We start from the raw sequence: 22,336 nt of genomic DNA, 5'->3' as shown, positions 1-22,336 counted from the left end.
TTCTTTTTATTCTGTTAACAGGAAAATTTTGGGAAAGCCAAGTCAGCAGGGTTCCAGCTCTTCAGCTCTCCTCATGGGAAGGACCTGCTGTTTATGGATGCGGCCCATGGGTTTTTAAGAGTCCCGCCTAAGATGGATGCTAAGCTGTACTTGGGATATGAGCATTTTGCTGCCATTCAGCATCTATGGAGAGGTGTGTAAGGTCCTGGGAGGGCAGTGGGGCAGAGTGGGGGTCATAGAGGCTGTCCCGGGGCCTGCACACCTCCCTTCACCCAACCTTCACTGGCCTGCAGAGCCCAAGGGAGCTATCAACTGCACTGGGTTAATGAAGGGATTTTCTGCTGAACCAGCAAAAAGGCCTTACTGAACTTCAGATTACAGACAGCTTGGAGTAATGATGGTTCTGGCTTCTTTGTATTAGCCCGAGTCGCCCCACCCAACAACAGGTCTCGACAGGGAAAACAGCCCATCCTAAAACGAAGTGGGAACACAGCCTCTGCCACCATCAGAAGCAGAACTAGAATTTTAGAGGGGTTTAATCCATCTCTTGCCTTCCTCTCAATCCCGATAGTTCATTTCTTCCTTCTTTCTCTCTTTTTTTCTCCTCCATTTAGTCAGTCACTAGTGACTGCGCATCTACAAAAGCCACTGTGCTGGATGTGGGCACACAGCGGTGAGCAAAGATATTAGGTGAGGGCAGAGCATGCAGGGCCACCCAGAAGGGAACACATGACTACCAGCTGGGGAACACGCCCTGGGGGGAGAAAAGTCCTGTAAGAGAAAAGCCCAGAGGGCTCTGAGCTGGGCTGCTGTTGAGAGGCCTCCCCAGTGGAGGCGATGATGGCTGGGGACCAGAGGGGAGTGTTCTGCCTTCACTGCTCTTTCTGAGAACCAAGTTCATCATTTTTCCTGGAGGGCGATGGGCAGGAATGAACGGCGATGTGGGCACAGGCTGCTGCTGTCAGCGAGGGCCTCATTGGGCAGCCACTCTGTAGCAAGCAGCACTCACCCCCCAGCCCATTTTAAAGCTCTGTCTGGATCCCTGACTCTCCTGCACCCCTCCTAGGTGCGGAAGACCCCCAGAGGGTGCAGTGGTGCGCAGTGGGCCGCCATGAGAGGGCCAAGTGCGATGAGTGGAGTGCCGTGAGTGGTGGTGCCTTGCGGTGCACCACAGAGGAGACCATCGAGGACTGCATTGCGGCCATTGCGGTAAGCGGGGCCCTGCCGCCACGGCTGGGCTCGGACACCCAGACACATGGCGCTTTTGCAGAGTCTTCCCGGACACCTTCCCCTCAGCTTCAAGGCTGAGATGCGGCTGTCGTGTGCTGCCCCCACCCTCCAAAGCCCCACCCCACCCCACCCCACCCCACCTCACCCCACCCCACCCTACCTTTCAGGCCCTTTGAACTCAGGGCCTGGCAGAAACAAAGAGCCAGCCCAAGGCCCAGATTCCTTTGGTGCTTAGTTCCAGTGACCGGGGAGCTGAGTGGTGGCCTGCCTAGGACCTGTGGGAAGTGGGGTGACATCCCAGGATGCGGTCAGGGCCCTGTGGATTGTGAAAGCAAACCAACTTTTTCAGTCCTTTAGTTGAAAGTTTAATTTTTTTTTTTTTTTTGGCAATAAAAATATTACGCACTGGAAGAGAAATAAAAAAAAGAAATAATATTCACAACTTCATAACTCACATAATTTTTGAGTTATAAAGTGTTATTAACTTCCCATTTCTCTGTGATCAGATAATACTTTTGTGATTAGAAAAAATAAATGTATAAGTAAAACACTGAAAATATGACAAACTTAGAAGACACACAGACTTTCTTAGGAAAGGAGATTCTAATTTTGGTAAACCTCCCTGAGACCAACTCATAAGATTAAGATCTTGCAATTTATACGGTCTCCTAAATTTGTCATCTATAAAGATGAAATGAATTCAAGTGCTCATAACATGTCCAGACATATAGTAAGTAGCCAATAAACATTAGCTATTGTTATTATTACTTAAATTCTTGAGTACAGTTGGTGTACTTTGTTAGATAATGAAATATTCATTTAAAATGTTTTTAGGGGGAGGTAGATAAGGGTGAAGGGGGTCAAATATATGGTGACAGAAGGAAATTTAAATTTGGGTGGTGAACACACCATGCAATATACATATGATGTATTATTGAATTATATACTTGAAAGCTATATAATTTTATTAATGTCACCCAGTAAGTTTAAAAAAATATTTTTAATGGCTATATAATATTCTACCAAGTATTTCTGCCTTTATTTAACCAATTTCTAAATGTCTAAATTTGAAATATTTCCAAATTATTTTCTATTATAGATAATACAAGAGTGAAGATTTTGTTCTTTAGCTGTCAACATTTCTGAGTTTGTCTTTAATATTAATGTCAGCTAATATTTCTGAAGTTACTTACTATGTGCCAAGCATGTTTATGAACTCTTAACTTGCATTAACTCATTCAATCCTCACGATAAACTCCATGAGGTAGATTTTTCACCCATTTTATGGGATGTGTCCTTTGGAGGAGCCCTACCCGGAGGCTGTATGGCATAGTGGTAATGAGCAGAAGCTAAGGAATTAAACTATCTAAGTTTAAGTCTTAGCGGCTTCTTATTTATTAGACAAATTATTTAACCTCTCTCTGCTTCAGTTTACTACTGTATAAAAGAGAGGAAATTATAGTACCTACCTTATTGGTGTTTTTTAGGAATACAGGAGGGAATCACTATAAAGTGTTTAGAAAAGGTCCTGGCACAGAGTAAGAGCTTGGTTAGTTTTTCCTTCTATAGTTGCTGCTGTCTTAAATAGTAGATTTAAAAAGAAATAGATTTCTAGAGAGGGAGTTAACAGATCAAAGGCAAAGCGTGTGTATGTCTCTGTTTTTTTTTTGTTTGTTTGTTTATCAATGACCTTATTTATGACTGTAAGTATGAATTTTTTGGAAAAATTCATTGATTAAAATAAGTTAATTATTATGGCATACCTTGTTTTATTGTGCTTTGCTTTATTAGGCTTTGTAGATATTGGGTTTTTTGTTTTGTTTTGTTTTGTTTTTTTGCAGATTTAAGGCAAATCCTCCATCAGCAAAAAGATTAAGAGTTGCTGAAGGCTCAGATGATGGTTAGCATTACTTAGCAATATAGTATTTTTTATTAAGGTATGTGCATCGCTTTTTAGACATATGCTATTGCACACTTAATAGTCTACAGTATAGTGTAAACATAACTTTTATATGCAGTGGTCTGGAACCAAAATGCAATATCTCTGAGGTATGCCTGTAATGAATTATTTAAGTAGAGAAATTATTTATTGAAAATTTTTGCTGTGTCAGGGCTCTGAGTGTAATGTTAATGGGGTTATGGGAACAGAATCGAACTACACCATATGGAAGAAAACATGTTCCATAGGAACAGATTAATGCAGTCTTTGAGTCTGGCTATGTGGATTGTTGAGTGACAATGGTATAGTGTAGGTATAGTGAGAGTATGTTCAGCAGTCAGCATGGGTCTCATGAGAAGACAGAGATGTTCAAGGAGCATGAGCTGGATTGGGCTCTTGATCCTGGGTCAACAAGCCAAATGCATGTCCATTTTTCTAAACCCATGTTTATGTGGCAGGAGCTTTGGGGGTGAGCCATGATTTGGTTAATCACAAGGACATGTGACATGAAGCCAATGAGGCGGAAACCTCTGAGGGTCAGTGAGAAAGAATAACAGCCTCATTATTGTGCTATTGATTTATTTCTTAACTTCAGAAAGGAGAAGCTGATGCCATGACCTTAGATGGAGGATTTATCTACACGGCAGGCAAGTGTGGTCTGGTGCCTGTCCTGGCAGAGAACTACAGTAAGTGGAGGGAAGTGTCTCTCTGTTTTATTCCTTCTGGACCATGGACTTAGAAAGATGAAATAATTTAGTTCATTGCTGAGATGATAATAATTATTGCTGGAGTATAGGAAGCTAGTAGACAACATTCCTCTTCCCTCATGTCAGAACCAATTAAGATATAGACACAAGAGTTAGGCCAAAAAAAATCGAAATAACACCTTTATTACTGAAATAGTGATATGGGCACGGCGTAGAGCTGGCCACAGTACTTGCCAAATTGCCCTTGAGTTAGAGTTGCCCACCAATTCGGGAGGATGGGTCTGTTGGCATACTCCATGACTGAGGGCAGAGAAAAACACATTTTGTCATAGGTGAGAAGCTCTAAACCACCCACTGTCTTCAATAAAGAAATAAGGGGCTGAGTCATATGTCTCTAGATCCTTTTGCGAAATTTACTAATCCAAAATTAACTCATGCCAGCTGCACTGGAAAGCTAAAGGATGGGGCCCCAAGGTCATGTTCTTTAGTGGGGATCCATCCACATGAAAAAATAAAGCTGGGGAAAAGAGGATTTCACCAATATCATTTATTAAACATCTCATCTGTTAGGCAGTGAGTGAGAACCCATAAATTATCCTTCAAAACAACTCTGTGAAGCGAATAGTGGTATGTCTATTTTACAGATATAAAAACTAAGGCTTAGAGAAGTTAAATGATGTGTCCAAAGCAAAATAAAGATTGCATCAGGGATTTCTGACTCCATGGACTGGTTCTTTCCCCTCTGACATAGCAATAATATAATGATTGCCTACCAGTCCACAGCTCTGAAGTAAAGAAAGATATTGTGATGACTTGAATCACACAGCAAGTGCAGAAGGATCTTTGTCAAGACCTTCAGTGTCCCCTTCTGAAGGGCACCTCATTTTCGTTCTATGCATCTGCCTGAGTATTGGGGAGATTCTGGGATGGAGCCTAATGTTCAAATGGCAATGATCAGGGGAAGAGGAGGTAAAATGAGACTGTAGAATCTTAGCTTGTTGATGATCACTGAGAAACTGCTTAGTTCTCCTCATTTGTTCTTAACTCTTGTGACTGAGAAGCTCATGACTTTCGATTGAGTAATGTGAGAATTTAGTGCCGTGTACCACAATTGTTTTTATTTTCTTCTTAGTGCCTAAAGATGGCAATGAGCAGCTTGGGTCCAAATGTGTGAATACACTCATGGAAGGTGAGTCAAACTCAGTAACACTGGAGCTCAAAGAGAAAGGCCCATTCTTTGAGAAAAAGAACCCTTACAAATAAATAAAATTACTAGAGTTGTAAAAACCATAATGAAGAAGGAGTAGTAGTAGGAGGAGAAGACACCATAGTTACTTATTAAGGAGCAAATGTGTTATGAAGCTGTAATAATAATAACTATTTGTAGGGTACTTTACAGTCGACAAAGGATTCCTGCTTGCATGGTTCCCTTTTATTCTTTCTCAGCAATCCTATAGGATGTGGGCATCACTGTCTTGTGTTATGTAGATGGGAAGAGAGGGTCCGTGTCTGTTTCTGAAGCACCTAATCTTGGGCATTAGCTAGAGCAGTAGTTCTTTATCTGGTGTAGTGCCTAGACCAGTTGTATCAGCATCACCCAAGAACTTGTTAGAAATGAAAATTCTTGGGCCTCACCCAGACCTACTGAGTCAAACTCCAAAGATGGGGCTACTGTTCTGAGTTTTAATAAGCTCTCAGCTGACTCCAATGCACCTTAGATTTGAAAATAACTCCAATGCGGTATCCTGTGATGCAAACAGGTGCCCATTGGGTTTAAAGTCTCTTTGTATTTTATCTTGTTTCTAATTTAAAAATTTTAATTTAAAGTATAGTTGGCATACAATATTATATTAGTCTCAGGCGTATGACAGTGATTTGACATTTGCATATCTTACAACTTGCTCACCACCCTAAATCCAGTAACCATCTGTCACCGTGCAAAGTTACTGCACTATTGTTGACTGTATTCTCCTCCGCCTTTTTCACCCATTACTCCACCGCACTCCCCTCTGGCAACCATCAGTTTGTTCTTTGTTTCTATGAGTTCGTTTTTGTTTTGTTTTGCTTATTTGTTTTAATTTTTAAAAATTCCACATAAAAGCAAAATAATGTATTTTTCTTTGTCTGACATTCTACTTATGTGAAATAAGACAGACAAAGACATATGGTCACAGATGGCAATATTTCATTTTTTATTGCTGAGGAATATTCCATTATATATCACAAATTCTTTTACCATTCATCTATTGATGGATATCAGGTTGCTTCCATATCTTGGCTATTGTAAATAATGCTGCAATAAACATAGGGATGCATATTTCTTTTTGAACTAATGTTTTCATTTTCTTTGGATAAATACCTAGAAGTGGAATTGCTGAGTCATATGATATTTCTATTTTTAGCTTTTTGAAGAATCTCCATACTATTTTCTATATTAGCTTTACCAATTTACAATTCTACCAACAATACACAAATGTTCCTTTTTCTCCACATCTTTATTACACACTTATTTGTTGATTTTTTGATAAGAGCCATTCTAACTGGTGTGAGGTGGTATCTCATTATGGTTTTTATTTGCATTTCCATGATGATTAGTGATGTTGAGCATCTTTTCATATGTCTGTTGGCCATTTTTATGTCTTCTTTGGAGAAATGTGTCTTCATGTCCTTGGCTCATTTTTTGATCAGATTGTTTATTTTTTTGTTATTGAGCTGCATGAATTTTCTTACATATTTTGGGTAGCAACGCCTTATCAGCTATATCATTTGCAAATATTCTCCCATTCAGTAGGTTGTCTTTTTGTTTTGTTGGTTTCCTTTGCTCTGCAGAAGTTTTTAGTTTGATGAAGTCCTATTTGTTTATTTTTACTCTTATTTCCTTTGCTCGAGGGGAAATACCAAAAAAGAAATAACAAAAAAGATATCACTAAAACTAATGACATATAGTTTACTGCCTATGTGTTCTTCTAGGAGTTTTATGGTTTCAGATATTATATTTAAGCCTATAATTATTTTGAGTTTATTTTTGTATATGGTATAAGAGAGGGGTTCAGTTTCATATTTTTGCATATATCCAGTTTTCCCAACACCACTTCTTGAAGAGATGACCATTTCTTCATTGTATATTTTTGCTTCCTTTGTCATAGATTAATTGAACGTATAAGCGAGGGTTTCTTTCTGGGCTCTCTCTTATGCTCTACTGATATATGTGTCTGTTTTTGTGCCAGTACCATACTATTTTGATTATTAGAGCTTTGTCGTATAGTTTGAAATCAGGGGGTGTGGGTTTGAAATGTCTTATGAGATAGGCAAGCTCGGGGAGGTGGGTAGGTTTGGAGCACCATGGCATAAGCAGCATCTGCTTCCTGCCAAGCACGGGGTCATAGAGCCCTGCACCACTTACCTTCCACAAAGGCCACGGGAGTACAAAGCTGCTCGCCCTGCAGCTTCCCTTCGTGTGCAACAGGATCGAAGCCCTAGGATACGTTGCCCCTCTCTCCTCTCTGCTTTCATGGCTAGCAGTCTTTTATGAATTGTGTGTTTAATCTCAGCCCAAAGGACTGGCATTTCTTCAACCATGTAATCTATCGTGATTGTAGAATATAGGAAATCAGAAAAAAAAAAACTAACTGCTTCAAGAGGGGTTGAAATTTCTATGGAACTGCAGTAATATGCAAATATAGGTCAGCAAGGATGCTTAGTATACAATTCAAGGTTGCTGACTGTGATGGAGAAGGTTAGATCTGAGTAGAGATGGAGAGGGGTTAACCCCAAAGCCACACATAATGGATGATAATAATGCCATTTGTGCAGAAAGAGTTACATCTCAAGACAGCACTGTAACAGCGTTTGCTCTGGGTTGGTGTGAAGGTCACAGTCTGGCATGCAGGGCTTGGCTGTGGCCTGAGGAGAGGCTCTGGTACTGCTTCTGCCACTAGTGACATGGCTGGACACCTATCGATGTAACCTCTTCTTCCCATTCCTAACACATGATGTGCTCATATTAGCACATCTGATCCCCTTAAGAAACCCTCTGGGATGGGTATCATTGTCACCATCTTATTGAGGAGAAATTTAGGATCCTAGATGCTAAGCGACTTGTCTGAGGCCATTTAGGAAGTAACTGGAGAGGTAGGTGTTCCACCTGCCATACTGACTCCCAACTTTTCCAGGTTCGAATATATAGAGATCTGAACCACAACAGTAAGAAAGAGTGTGTGTTTGTGCGTGTGTTGGGGGAGGGTTCGGGGTTTGGAGCATTGGAAGTGGTGGTGATGAACCACATTATCTTCTAATTCTGAAGATTCATGATTCTAGTCTTGTTATAAATTCACTTTTACATGTTAGGCCTTGCTCAATAAGTACAATCCAGGTATATAATATTGGGATAGGAAGAAAGGAAACATCAGTGGTATTCCCATTAGAATCAAGAATGAGACAAGAAGGCTTGCTCCTATCAAAGATATCTGGCATTATTCTGGAAGTGAGTGCAGTAAGATAAGAAAAAGAGATTTTTCTTTTTTAATATTAGGGAAAGAAAGAGAGATTAAATTGCCATTATTAGAAAATATTATTGTAAACCTAAAAAATCAGAGATTTAACCTTAAAAAAGTCATTAAGACTCTTTCTTTTGGACTTCTAGTCAACAGAAAATTTAAACAGCTACATACTCATATGTACAAAGATTTACATAGGTAGGCGGTTTGTAATAAGGAGAAATGCCTACCAGTAGGAAGATTATAAAATACAATACTTCTACACAATGGAGCCTAACTTAAGAGTCAAACAATAAATAGAATGAGAGAGCTATATCTATTCCTTCTAAATCAAAAGGGTGTTTACAATATATCATTGAAAAAGAAGAAAGTAACACAGAAAAGAATGTATAGCAGGTTTCGATTGAAAAAGTATGTGTGTGTGTAAATATTTGTGAATATATGTATGTAGACATATCTGGAGCAGTGGTCAGTCTGGCCCAGCACCGAATAATGACAGTTATTTTCAGGGTCTTCTGCTAGAGTGAGGTGAGGGGTTCAAGCTATTCTCCCTCCTTGGAGAGGGTGGCAGGCAGGGGCTGACTGCATTAGCTATAGAATACATCTTAGAATACGTTTACTTCCTGGAGCTCTTGAAATTGCATCTTGGTATCTCTGTTGCAAGGTTACTATGCTGTGGCAGTGGTTAAGAAATCAGATGCCGACCTCACCTGGAACTCTCTGCGAGGCAAGAAGTCCTGCCACACTGTAGTTGGCAGTTCTGCGGGGTGGAACATCCCCATGGCTTTAATATACAACCAAACTGAGTCCTGTAACTTTGGTAAGTGTGATCTGGGAGGTGGTGTGGCAGCCTCTTCCTTAGGCCTGTTCCTGTGGAGGGGAGAAATTCAGTTCAGTGAATAAGGAATGGCATTCAAGGATAGTGGGGCCTAGGGCTGGACAGACTTTGTGGATGAGTGTCTCATCTCCTTGATCCAGTCCTCCCCTTTCTCCTCACCTCATTGCTTCTGAGGGGAGTGGCTAGGCTCAAAGGGTAGATCTCAGAGATAATACCTTATTCTTTATGTCTTGCAGCTGGCTCAGGGAACAAGCCAGGGGTTGCAAAGCAAGAGTGACGTGTGTGTATCTGTGTGTGTAATGTTTTCCCATATAAACTGGCTATTTTTTAAAATTGAAAACCTTGAGTGCGGTATCTTTCCCTTTCATCTTCATCTCTCTTAGATTTCCATATTAGTCATTTCAGCAACACTCTTGCCAATACTTGCTCCCCTGCTTTCCCCAGCTATATGACAGATCCCAGCCCCATATGAACCCAATTATCTGCTCTCTTCTCCTTTTGCACCTGAGCAGCTGAACACAGCTGGAGAATGTCGCAGGGCAGAGCACTTCATTCCACTGGAAATGCTCCAGCTGCTGGCCTCAGTGGGACCCTGGCACTCGGGAGGACCCCTACTGTTTCTTTGCTCCACACCTCCACACTTCCCAATAATTATTCTAATGTCCTAATTGTTCACACACTTCCATCCCACACCTACCTACCACTCTTTCTTGGTAGATGATCTCATCTGCACCTGCAAGCGACAATTAAAACCAATAGAAAGGTACCCCCTCAACTTCTCAGCGCCACAGCTGTGGCCTCCTGATGGCTGCGACTGCTCGCCTCCCTCCATGATCCAGCCAGGCCCTCTACCCGCACTCAGTGGGTCCTGCTCTTGCTCCCTCATCAGAGCCTCACACTCTCAGTTACTACTTCTCCACAGGGGTCCCCACCCCCCACCCCAGGAACCTGGCTGCACAGCAGGAGGGGAGTGGCCAGCAAAGCTTCCTCTGTATTTGCAGCAGCTCCCCAGCGCTAGCAGCATTGCCTCAGCTCCACCTCGATCATCAGGCATCAGATTCTCATAAGAGCATCGGCCAGTCCCTGGAGCCAAAAAGTGTGGGGACCTCTGCTCTTAGTATATCTATATCCAACAATTTCTTTCAACATGTAGGCACATCCAATGTCTTCCATCTGTAAAAATACTCACTCTCCCAACATTCTCCCCCAGCTCCCTCCTTCTTTCTTCTACCCCTCAGCTGTCAAACTTCGGAAAAGCATGTCTGAACCATTCACCTCAGGCCCGCCCCTCCACTCCCTGCCCTCTGGCTTTCTGCATGCTCCTTAGGAAGAACTCTGGTCAAGGCCACCATGGCCACACATTGTCTCATTGGAAGGACGTGCTCCAGTCCTTTCCTCCATGCCCTCTCTCTCCTCGGATCTCCTTAAAACACTATCTCCTGGCTTTTGTGAAATCACACTGGCTTGTCTTTTCTCCTTCCACCACAAAGTCCCCCTTTCCCAACCTGGTTAATGAATGTTTGAGTTGCTTTAAGCAACTTTCCGCCGCCCCCCCCCCCCCAGTTCAAACTCAATCCCCAAGCACTCACATCCACACCTACAGCCTCAATTACCATTTAAGAAATATTATACATACAAAGCTAGGCGCACAGCAAACATTAGATAAATGTTTGCTGCTATCACTATTATTAACATTATGTCTGTATGTTGATAGTATCAAGTTTTATCTCTAGTACTGATCTCTCCTTGACTTCCAGACCTGTACTGAACTTCCTATTTGATGTTATCTACTTATATATCTCAAAAGTACATCAAGCTCAACCTACCCAAATGGAATGCAACATCTCTGCTGAGCCTGGTCTTGCTCCTGAGCAGCCTAGCTTGGTGGAGGACCTCACAGTCCATCCATGTGTCCCAGCTGGAGACCTTGGAGCTGTCATCCTCCACGCACCCATCCATCACCAGTGACGTCAGTTTCCCCCACCTCCACCTAACTCTTTCCACTTTGTGCTACTCTAGTCCAAGTTGCCCTCCTCTCTCCATGACCACTACAGTAGCCTGCTGCATGCACCCCACATCTGCCCTGGGTTCCATCCACCTTGTTGCCAGATCGTTCTTTGCAAAGTGCAGATCTACATCCTGCCTCCTCTCCACTCATTCTTGCTGTGGGCGGTCCAGCTCCAGAGACGTCCATCAAGCTCTCTACGCATTTCGTTTCCCCACTTCCAACCCCAGCCCTTGGCCTTTGCAGATGCTGCTCCTTTTGCCCTTCGCTTGGGTAATTCCTGTTGGTTCTTCACCTCTCGACTTGAGGCCTCTTCCTGATGCCAGTCCTGCACCCAGTTCCTTTGTCTGCAGTCTGTGGAGCTGTATTCTTTTCCCCCAGAGCAAAGATGGAAAACAAATTCACTGTGGTGTTACTTGAGTTATGACTGTTGCCCACAGACTTGGGGTCCAGGAGGGTGGGTCCTTACCTTGATGTCCTGGAGCCCAGCACAGGGCTCTGTCTGGGCCTCTTATGCCCTTTCTTGGACTTGGAGTCACAATGACAGACCTTTTAAAGAAGAGCAGGGCAACAGAGGTCAGAAAGCATGTGGGACAGTTTTAACTAGCCAGGGTTTACAATTTTGTCCACTCTTTTAGGATTAAATCTGTGTCTGCCCTTCCTATGTTACGATGGGTCAGACTTTTGTGAGCTCACGACCCTTGTCACAACTTCAGCCAGTCCCCCTTTACTTGGCTCCAACTGTACCCTTTTCTTTAATTCCATAAGGTTCTTACTTCAAGTAATATGGTACCAACTACCTGAACGTGTCTTTATGTCATTCAGGCAATTCTAGGAACAAAATCTGAGGCTTTCTCGCTAACGCAGGCAGGAAGAATTGACCTTCTGTTTCCTCTCTGTTTCCTCCCGCTCAGCTGAGTTCTTCAGTCAGAGCTGCGCCCCTGGGTCCGATCCAGACTCCAGTCTCTGTGCTCTGTGCAGTGGCAGTGGCGGCAGCAACCCAGCCCACACGTGTGCTCCCAGCAGCCACGAGAGATACTATGGCTCCAGTGGGGCACTCAGGCGAGTCGAGTCTGCGTGCCACCTTTCTCTGTGGCGCCGAACCCATGAACTTCTCGTCCTTTCACCCTTTTCGTCATCCCAGCATCTGGGTACTCTGTTTAGGAGGAACCTGAATTTGGAGACAACTTCAAATTCCCAGTGGCCTCACAGACTCAAGTCCGGCTCCTTGCTGGAGCGCTCATTCTCCTGCAGACCCAGCTGACTGAGGGCACCTGGGGAGAGGCAAGGGGATGGCTGCCAGGTCACATCCCTGGTTCTACTTTTGCTCTTTTCTTCTATGTGATCGTGGACGAGTCACGGAATCTTTCAGAGCCCCGGTTTAAAATCAAAGAGGGGCGCCCTACATGTGCATCTTACACATGGCTGATGAGTACATTTTAAAAATCGATATTCCTGGGTTCCTCTATCCATTCAAGAAATATTTATTGAGCACCTAGTATGGTGGCAGGCATTAGACTAGGTAGAGGGTTACAGCAGCAACAAGATATACACAGTCCCCATCCCCTGAGTCCCCTTAGAGTAGGACAATAAGCACAAATAAAGGACCACCACTCTCTGACTGTGGTAAGTGCCACAGAGGAACGAAGGTGGGGCATGTGGCAGAGACATGGGTAAGGGACAATTTTGGAAACGGTGGTCAGAGAAGGCCTCAGCAAGTAGAGGGACCATGTGGACTGAGGATTAAATATTGAGAGGAAATCGAGTCTGAGAAAATCTGGAGGAAGAGTAATCCAGGAAGAACGAACAACAAGGACAAAGGCAAGGGATGGGACAAATCATGCTCTGTTTGAGGCCAGAGAGGAAGGCCCTGGGGGGAGCATGGGAGGGAGGGGATCAGGCACGTAAGGACACTGGAGCTGTAGGCATTAGCTGTCTAGGTGCCCTATTGGCCTGGCTAAGGAGGTATGTTGAATTCTAAGATCCACGGGCTGTGCAGAACACTTTGAGGCAGGGAGGCATGTGGGGTGAAGAATGCGTGAACCTCTAGAAAACAATCTTTCATTTGTCAGAACTCCAGACTACGTCGTTCCACCCTCTCCAAAGTTTTTCCTCTTTCATAAGCCATACAAAAATCGCGTATTTTCACAGATCCCACTACAACAATATAAGCTGAATGTTAAACTTAGGCTAAAATAGTTGGCTTTTTTTTTTTACATTGGAAGGTATGTTGGTATTAGGGTCGATGGTCTCATTTCAGTACTATGTTATGTCACTGAGGACCAAGACTTGAGTTCTGTCTTAAAGCGCAACTTCCCTTCTTTCCAAGATGAGGATGAACAACCAAAGAACAATCTTAGCTTTAAACCTCTCATTCTCCCACCACCTCCTGTGTGGCTTTTCACTCCCTCTCATTTTCTGACTTCGACAGCCCTGCAGTCCTACTGACCTGTGATCCACTGGTTCCGCAGACTCTTTCCCGTTCTCATCCCCTTTTATGTCCTCTTTATCCTCTGTACCCAGAATACATTCCACAGCCAACCATGATAATTATTTCCCTGCGGAGATCCTCAAATGACTGTCCCCTTTCCCGGCGGAACCACAACCTCGGTGAGATCCAACATTCCACTGCGTGGTGCCTGCGCTTCCAGGCTGACCGGTGGCCCTTTAAAGTAATGGTCATTAAATGAGCCGCATGTCTCTAAGTCTCTTTACCACCCTGGTCTCCTAGAAGATGATTCCATACCTTTTCCTCTCTTCAATCTTCCAACGCTGCTTCTTCCGTCTGTCAAACCTTTGTTTCCTATTTCACTTGAGAGAATTGAAGCAATCGGAAGAGAAAAGCTGTCTCAGTGCCACGGCTACCCATTTGCTGGTCTCTCCGCCCATAGATGCTGTCCTCCCTCCTCTTGCTAGGGATGACCATGCTGTCTCGTAGCTGAGGCCGGTCTTTCCCCTGCATCGAATGCCTCTTCTCCAGCCTGTTCAAGGGCATTGCCCCAGCAGATCTCCCCTCTTTCTGTCACAGTTTCTTCTTGAACAGGTTGTTTCCATCAGCATACAAACATGCTGCTATTTTTTTCCTCTTACACATAAATCAATCAATCAATCAATCAATCAATCAATCTAACCTCTCTTGATCTCACTTTCCTCTTCAGCAACTTCCCATTTCTCTCTTTCTCATCGCAACAGGATTCCTTGAAGGAGTGTAATATCTTTCCTCACTCCAATTTCTTACCTTTCAATCTCTCCAGAACCTAGTTTAAGAATCTGTTCACCTCCACCAACCCCAACCAGTAAACCTGGTTTTAGTACTTTAAAATTGTCTGCAGAAAACATGCCTCCTCATGGCTGGCATATGGGCAGGTTGTCTCCAAGCTCCTTCGCCTTGGCGCACCACCATCCACCACGCCGCTGAAACTGTACTTCTAAATCACCAATGACCTTTATGTTGCTAAATAAATCCAAAGGCCTGTTCTCAGTCTTTGCATTACTTGATCTACCAGCATCATTGGCACCACTGACCACTTCCTCTTCTTGGATAGTTTCTTATTGGTTTCAGGACACTATGCTCTTTTGAATTGTGATAACAGCCCCCAGTAGGTCTCCATGCATCTCTCCCATCCTCCTCCCCCACCACAGTCTATTTTCAGCACATCAGCAAGAGGGATTTTGTTAAAACATAAATCAGAGCATCACACTTCTCTGCTTAAAGCCCTTCAAGAATTTCTCATATCACTCAGTAAAAGTAAGTGTCCTTCCTTGACCTATAAGGCCCCTTTGGGATCTAGGAAGGCTCTCTGCAAGCTTATCTCCTACATCTTTCCACTTTGCTCTCCCTGCTCCAGCCAAGTTCACATCCCAGCTGTTCCTTGAAGACATCAGACACACTCCTGCCTCAGGACCTTTGTAGTTGCTCTTCCTCCTTATATTATCATGCCTAATTCCTTTATTTCCTTCCAGGGAAGTATTTCCTGGCCACTCTGTCTATAATTTCTCTCTCTCTCTCTCTCTCTCTCTCTCTCATTCATACACACACACACACACACACACACACACACACACACACACACATTGACGTGCAGATATACCTGAGGCAGATGATAAGGCTCATTCAGGACTGGGATGATATGAAGTGAAGAAAAGAAATAGGACAAGGGAGCTTCAGAATATTGAATAGGAGGAATTGATCCTAGCTAAGTATAGAGGAACCTGAAGTTATGAGAGAGAGAAAACTGGAGGCGTGCTCCTGATAATTAATAAATAGCAATTTCCATCTGACAATGCCATAAAATTGATTTTTAATTGTGCTCAACATTTCTTAGAAACAATGCACCTTAAACAGAGAGGAACATTTTTTTCAGGGGATCGAATGTGAATAAATATCTAATGACATACCTTAACTTTTATTAAGGCTGAGTAGACATATGGGTGTGATAAGACTTCATCAAAATCACAAATTCCATGCCAATTTTAATCTTTGATGTCAGTATTAATACAAGCAGAAAGTCACCCTTCTATTCCCTGTTAATAGGAGAACATAATCTTCTCCTCTGGAGAAACTGATCAGTATTTAAAATTAGAACCAAACAATGGTTACCTATGATAGAAACTAAATAAGCATATTTCTTTTTAATCTCATTTCCTTCTAATTCCCAGGGACAACCGGGCATTACAATTGTGCGCGTGTGGAAGTGGTTAGCATTAGATGTTCCAAGCGGCCTGGGCGGAGGGGGCGGGAGTCTCTCGGTGATTCCCTCTCGGTGTCCCTTTCTCCCACTCCTGTTGACCCCCCTCGCTGTCCTGCCTCTGGCCATGCAGGTGTCTGGTTGAGAAGGGAGACGTGGCCTTTGTGAAGCACCTAACTGTCCAGCAGAACACTGATGGTATGTGCCCGGTTGTCCTTTACTTCACTGGGAAAACCTGAGTCCCTCATGGGCAATCACTTCCGGGGTAGGCAACCAAGGAAGTTTATTAACTATCAGATCAGACTCCAATAATGTTAGTCTTAATATTTTTTAGGGAATGAGAAAATTCTTCATGTCTGGTCAGACTTGACGGGGGGAGGTTATCACATTGGCCTTGAGCCCAACTGACAAACACACGGAGGATGCAGACTCAGCACAGCTGGCTCTCTTGATTTATAGGCATTCTCGATGTACTCTGGATATAAGTTTTTGATAGCTATATGTATTGAAAATTGCCCATTTCTGAAAAAGCTTGCCCTTTTACTTTCTTAATGATGTCTTTTGATGATCAGACATTCTTACTTTTAACATAGTTCAATTTATCAATCTTTCCTTTCTGGCTAGAAATCTTTGCCTTTAACAGGACTGAAAAAGCACTAACCAGAAAGGTTATTCATGCATGAGTTTATGAATGTTTCTCTTCTATTTTATTTGAAAACCTTCATTGTTTTTGTTTCTCTGGGTCTCTGTGATCCTCCCAGACACTGATGGTCGGTCACATGCCCCTAGCTAAGGTGCCTTGGTGAAAGCCATTGGCTGTTCTGGCTTTTCTCTCCCCAGGAAAGAACCCTGAAGATTGGGCTAAGAATCTGAAGCAGGAAGATTTTCAGCTGCTGTGCCTTGATGGCACCAGGAAGCCCGTGACTGAGGCTCAGAACTGCCACCTAGCCAGAGTCCCAAATCATGCTGTGGTCTCAAGAAAAGATAAAGCAGATTTTGTTCGCAGAATGCTTTTCAACCAACAGGTATGGGCATTCAGTCTGTGCCCACACCCCTTTCCCCAGAACCGAATGCTCAGTTCACTTGCAGATCTGCACAGACGCACCTCAGCCCAGCCTCACACTTTCTCCCTGGGCAGTGGAACTTGATTCTTGCAGCACTGCCTCTGATGAAAGCAGAAAGCTTCTTGCTCTGGGGCTGTCTAGATTATCAAAGTGGACTGGAAAAGCCTCTGTCATGTGGACATCTGAAGTGTTTCCCTGAGACTTACTCAACTTTCTGAGCAGAGTCATGGTACCTCTTGGGTTTATTTCAGTCACAGAAAGAAGGGAGTTAGCTCAATGCCCTTCACACTAAGCTGAGCTATATGTGAGAAAAGCAGAATGGAGGTTACTCTATCTGACCTAGGTAGATCTCAATGTGTTTCTTGAACCTGGCAAGCTGAGCACTGTTTGAGGCCTAACGAAAGTTAAAAAGCCAACATTCAATTTATAACCTCTGTAGGCAACCATGAGGGCTGCTATTATGGAGTAGCAGGCTGCCTAAATCAAATAATCTTAAGGAAAACCCAAAGCTTCGTCTGCCTTTTGCACTAGCACACTCCATTCTTGGAGGTGCTTCGACGAGTGATCCATGTCCTAGCTGCCCACACATCCTAGTTAAAGGACAACCCAGGGAGAGCTGGCAAAACCGGAAGCTCTTGGTCATGAACTTTTGAAGCAATGGGTCTCATACAGGGTGAGCTGCCACTTTGGATACAAGGGAAGTGGACAAAGGAAGAGAAGAGAGGGGAAGGAAGAGATGGAAATGGTTGGGCACCTGGAATGGATCCAGGGAATGAAAGAGTCAAGGTAGTAGGGGCTCTAGGCAGTAGGAAGACATACAAGTGTGAGCCAAGAAGTTGAAAATACCTGGCAATGATTGGCAAAACGGTGTGATACAGTGGCAAACTTGGAGCTGTTTCTATTTAGCAGTTGCTTTCCATACATCATATCACTATTTAGTGTTATTGTTTCCATTTACAAATGAGTAAACTGAGGCTCACTGAGCTCAGTAAAGAGTTTTTCTAAAGTCACGTGACAAGGAAAAGCTAGGGCCAGGATTTGGATCCAGAGTTCATGCTTTCTGCTTTTTTACTGCAGTGCCTCTAAAATTGTTGCTGGGTCCCAGGTGTTCCAGGGGCTGGAGGCTGAGCAGACTCAGGTGTTTTGAGGCAGAATACACAACCCTGTGTTCCCTGGGGCTGCTGGTCACTCACTGTCTATCTGTCTGACCCAGGAGCTCTTTGGAAGAAATGGGTTCGAATATATGATGTTCCAATTATTCGCATCCTCAACCAAGGACTTGCTCTTCAGTGATGACACAGAATGTTTGGCTAAACTTCAGGACAAAACATCTTATCAAAAATACTTAGGGCCAGAAGATCTTACGGGTATTGCTACTGTGAGACAATGCGTACCCTCTGGTGAGTATAATACAACACCGAGGAGCAATAACGGGGGGCCACGTTTGTATTAAGGACCATCATTTGCCAAGTCCTGGGCCAATACTACTATGAACACAAAGATTCAGAGGGCTTGCTCCTCCTGGCTCTGTGGGAGGATTTGGACTTACCAATGAGGTGACTCAATTGCACAATAGTATAAGACACTACCTGAAAAAAGACCAAATCATTTGGAGGAGACAGAGAGTACAATAGAACTTGAGATTATTTGGAAATTGAACTTCTTTACATTTGTATTTCATTGTTTTGTGAGCACTTCAAATTTAGGGAGAGGGTTAGGAAGTGACACGTATATACCACTTAGAGGACCAGTTTTCAAAGATTTTAAGTAAAATGTAAAAAATATTAATAGAAACAAATAAAGTACAGTTAGCACTAAAGTAGACCCTTTCTAGCTGTGTGTGTGTGTGTGTGTGTGTGTGTGTGTGTGTGTGTGTGTGTTAGAATGGCATAGCTACCTCTAAAAGAGGTAAGTTGAAAAAATAAAATTAGAATTTAGTAATCAAATTATTGGGAGTGTGCCAGAATTTTGTTGAATTATATTGTATGCTGGAGATGATGAGAGCAAGAGGAAAGAAAAATGTAGGTATTTAAGGATAGCGCTGATATCAGTGAGGGGGTAGGGAGAGAGAGAGAGTTGGTTAAAAAAAAAAAAAAACGTTATTACCTACCATTTACTTTTAGAAGATAGGAACAGAATTGTGTTTAGTAAGCACAGGCAGTACCTGAAGATCTTTCTTATATTATGCTTCACAGAACTTCTCGACGCCTGCACATTCCACGGAAATTAAAAAATGATCAAAGTGGGCAACTGCAGAGGTGCTCAGAGCCTGCAGATATGGTGGGGCCACGATCTCACTTATCTACATGTGCGTCTGTGTTAACATCATTATCTTTATAACCAATTCAAAAATTGAAATGAATAAAAACTATTGTGCCGTCTCAGAAAAATTTCTTAAATGTTCTCACATTTTTGGAGGAGAAAACTATTTCTCTATACTAGAGTTGTGCTTATTAAACTGTATCTCTTTTTGAACTCTACAAGACTAATTCAACTTCCCTCCCTATTCTTTGATTATTTTACCCAAAAGTCAAGTCACTTTAATAGAATTTATGCAATAAATCTGTCTGAATAGAGTCTGAGTCATGATTACAAGCATGCAAAAAAGCATCAAGATGCGTAGTATCAAAGGCTTACATAATAAAAAAAAAGGATAAGGAGTGAGTTTATTTTCAAAATATATTTTGACATTTAAAATTCATGATGTCAGGTAGAATTAAACTTCTGATTCAGATTAATTGGAAAATATTGAAAGTACTACAAGAATCCAATCCTACTGCCCATTTGTGGTCCACTTCCTGAAAATGTAATTTTTACACTCATTTCTTTTTAGTCATTTCTTATCATAGATTTTGCTATATCCATTATTACCATAATTTCAACCTATGGTAGTGCCATGAATACTATTGACTAGGAACCTAAGTTATATGTTATTAAATGTCAGTTTTATGAGTGTGGATGTCTGCTTCTGCCTATGAAAGAGTAACCAGCATAAGACTTGCCCTCCTTCCATAAACAACTAAAAAACTAGACAAAATATATAAAACAACTGTTTTCAAACATTGGCAATAACAGCACAGGACTACGATCCTTAAAAGATGGGAAGAGGTGGGCAGAACGATGACCCTACTATTTTTGCCCAGATGAAATTTCCAGATCACAGCATGGCAGGGAGGACCTAAGGGAATCCACCACATTGAGTTGAAGAAACAGAGATAGGAGCTTTGAGAAGCCAAAGCTGATTGGACTTTGTATACAGAAGAAGTCTGATAAGTATTATTCTTTTGTGAGATACTAATCTCCATGTGTGTAAATGAAATTGAAATTCATCGGTTTGGGCAAAGAATAACTGCAAGAAACCTGTAAGCTGAACGATTCCCAGGGCTCACAGAGGGCCAGGAGTCATTCATGTTGTTACCAACCAGAGTGAAGAGACCTCATTGAATACCTATGGATTTCACTGGAAGCCATGCCTTGGACATGGGTCTAAAATTGCTGTAGATTAAGGGCTGCTCTATAACTATCCTTACTGAGAGTAAAACTAGCCTTGGTAGTATCGAGCCAATCTGCAAGTAACTTAACTGCCTTCTAAAATAAGCTTCAATAGTCATTAAAGGAAGAAAACAAAATCTAAATATTCAACAATGTAGCATATGTAATGTTCAGTGTCCAATGCAAAAATTACTAGATATGCAAAGAAGTACAAAATGTGACCCAAAGTCAGAAAAAAAAAAATCAGCCAATAGAAACATACCTGGAAATGACAGATGACCATATTCAGACAATAAATTTTAACTTTATAAACATGGCCAAGGATTTAAATGAAAACATGAACATAACAAAGAAAAGTATAAGATTTAACAATGAATCAGTGAAAAACTGGAGCTGCAAACTTTGTGTTTTTCAAGGAATTTGCATATTTCATCTAAATTGCCCATTTTTGCCATAAAATTATTCAAAACATTTCCTTATTTAAAAAATATTCACAGGATATATAATCTCTTCTTCTATTCTCCATACTAGTAATTTGAGTTTTCTCTCTCTCTTTTTTTATTCATCAGTCTAGTTGAAATTTACAAATAACAGATTTTTGGTTTCATAAATTTTCACTATTGCTTTTGATTTTCTATCTAATTTTCTGTTCTTAGCCTTATTTCCTTTCTTCTACTTACTTTCTCTTTCATTTACTTTCTTTCTTAGATTCTTAAGGTGCAAGCTTAGATAAATTATTTAGAACATTCTTCTTTTCTAATATAGACATTTAAAATTATAAATTTCTGTCTAAGTATTACTTAAGCTGCATTCTACAAATATTGATATGTTATATTTTCATTATCATTCAGGTAAATTTTTTTTCTAATTTCCCAAGGATTTCTTCTTTGATCTGTTGATTATTTAAAAATTATTCTTAAGTTCCAAATATTTGGTGATTTTTCAGATATGCTTTTGTTATTGATTTCTAATGTAATTCTTTTGTGATCAGTGGATATATTCTGTATAACTTCAATCCTTTTAAATTTATTTACTTATTTATTTTTTATGGCCGCATATGATCTATCTTGGTGGATGTTCCATGTGTACTTGAAAAAAATACGCATTCTGTAATTGTGAGGTATAGTTCTACAATATGTAGTTTGTAGAATATAATTTAGCTCTATAAATAGCAATTGGGTCAAGTTTATAATATTATCATTCAAATCCTCAGTCTTGATTCATTTCCTGTCTACTTTATTGCATTAATTACTGAAAGAGGACTAAAATCTCCAACTCTAAGTATTGTTCATTTCTCTTTCCAGTTCTATCAGATTTTGCTTTATATATTTAGAGACTGTTAGGTGCATACACATTTAGGATGCTAGGCTTTCTTGATGAATTAACTCCTTTATCATTATAAAATGTCCCTAGTTGTCTCTGGTAATACTTTTTGTCCTTAAGTCTGTTTTGTTAGATATTAATATGACCATTCCACCTTTTTTTTTAATTCATGTGTGCTTGGTGTATTTTTATTCTTTTACTTTTAATTCATCTATTTCTACTTATTAAGGTAGGTTTCTTATAAAGAGCATATGGTTGGGTATTTCTTTTTTAATTGAGTGTGACAATCTCTACCTTTAGAATGATGTGTTTTTTCATCTACATATGATGTAATTATTGATATTTGTTTTCTGTCTGTCTCATCTGTTCTTTGTTCCTTGCTTCTATTTTTTTTGCTTTCTACAGGCATATGTCGGAGATATTGCAGGTTAGGTTTCAGACCACCACAGTAGAGTACCGCAACATGGTGAACCATAATCTTTTTGCTGGTGGAGGGTTTTGCCTTCAATTTGTAAAAAATGCAACATCCGTAAAGTGCAATAAAGAGAAGCTCA

At 41.6% G+C, this 22,336-nt stretch overlaps 1 protein-coding gene across 1 annotated transcript in view; it reads left to right on the top strand.

Moving 5' to 3' along the window:
• Nucleotides 1–19,357, top strand: part of LOC107508484 (inhibitor of carbonic anhydrase) — a 41,805-nt gene extending 22,448 nt beyond the window's left edge. Inside the window, exons 8-17 of the mRNA XM_016140325.2 lie at nt 22–193; nt 1,067–1,209; nt 3,765–3,855; nt 5,009–5,065; nt 9,037–9,192; nt 12,130–12,277; nt 16,037–16,101; nt 16,744–16,928; nt 18,181–18,367; nt 19,163–19,357. Of these exons, the coding sequence (XP_015995811.2) occupies nt 22–193; nt 1,067–1,209; nt 3,765–3,855; nt 5,009–5,065; nt 9,037–9,192; nt 12,130–12,277; nt 16,037–16,101; nt 16,744–16,928; nt 18,181–18,367; nt 19,163–19,197 (1,239 nt within the window). The 3' untranslated portion in view covers nt 19,198–19,357. The remainder of the gene's footprint in view (nt 1–21; nt 194–1,066; nt 1,210–3,764; nt 3,856–5,008; nt 5,066–9,036; nt 9,193–12,129; nt 12,278–16,036; nt 16,102–16,743; nt 16,929–18,180; nt 18,368–19,162) is intronic.
• The last annotated feature ends 2,979 nt before the right edge of the window (nt 19,358–22,336 follow it).

This window comes from Rousettus aegyptiacus, unplaced genomic scaffold (assembly GCF_014176215.1).
Source record: "Rousettus aegyptiacus isolate mRouAeg1 unplaced genomic scaffold, mRouAeg1.p scaffold_m13_p_4, whole genome shotgun sequence".
NCBI lineage: Eukaryota > Metazoa > Chordata > Mammalia > Chiroptera > Pteropodidae > Rousettus > Rousettus aegyptiacus.
This window is presented reverse-complemented; position numbering and strand designations above follow the sequence as displayed.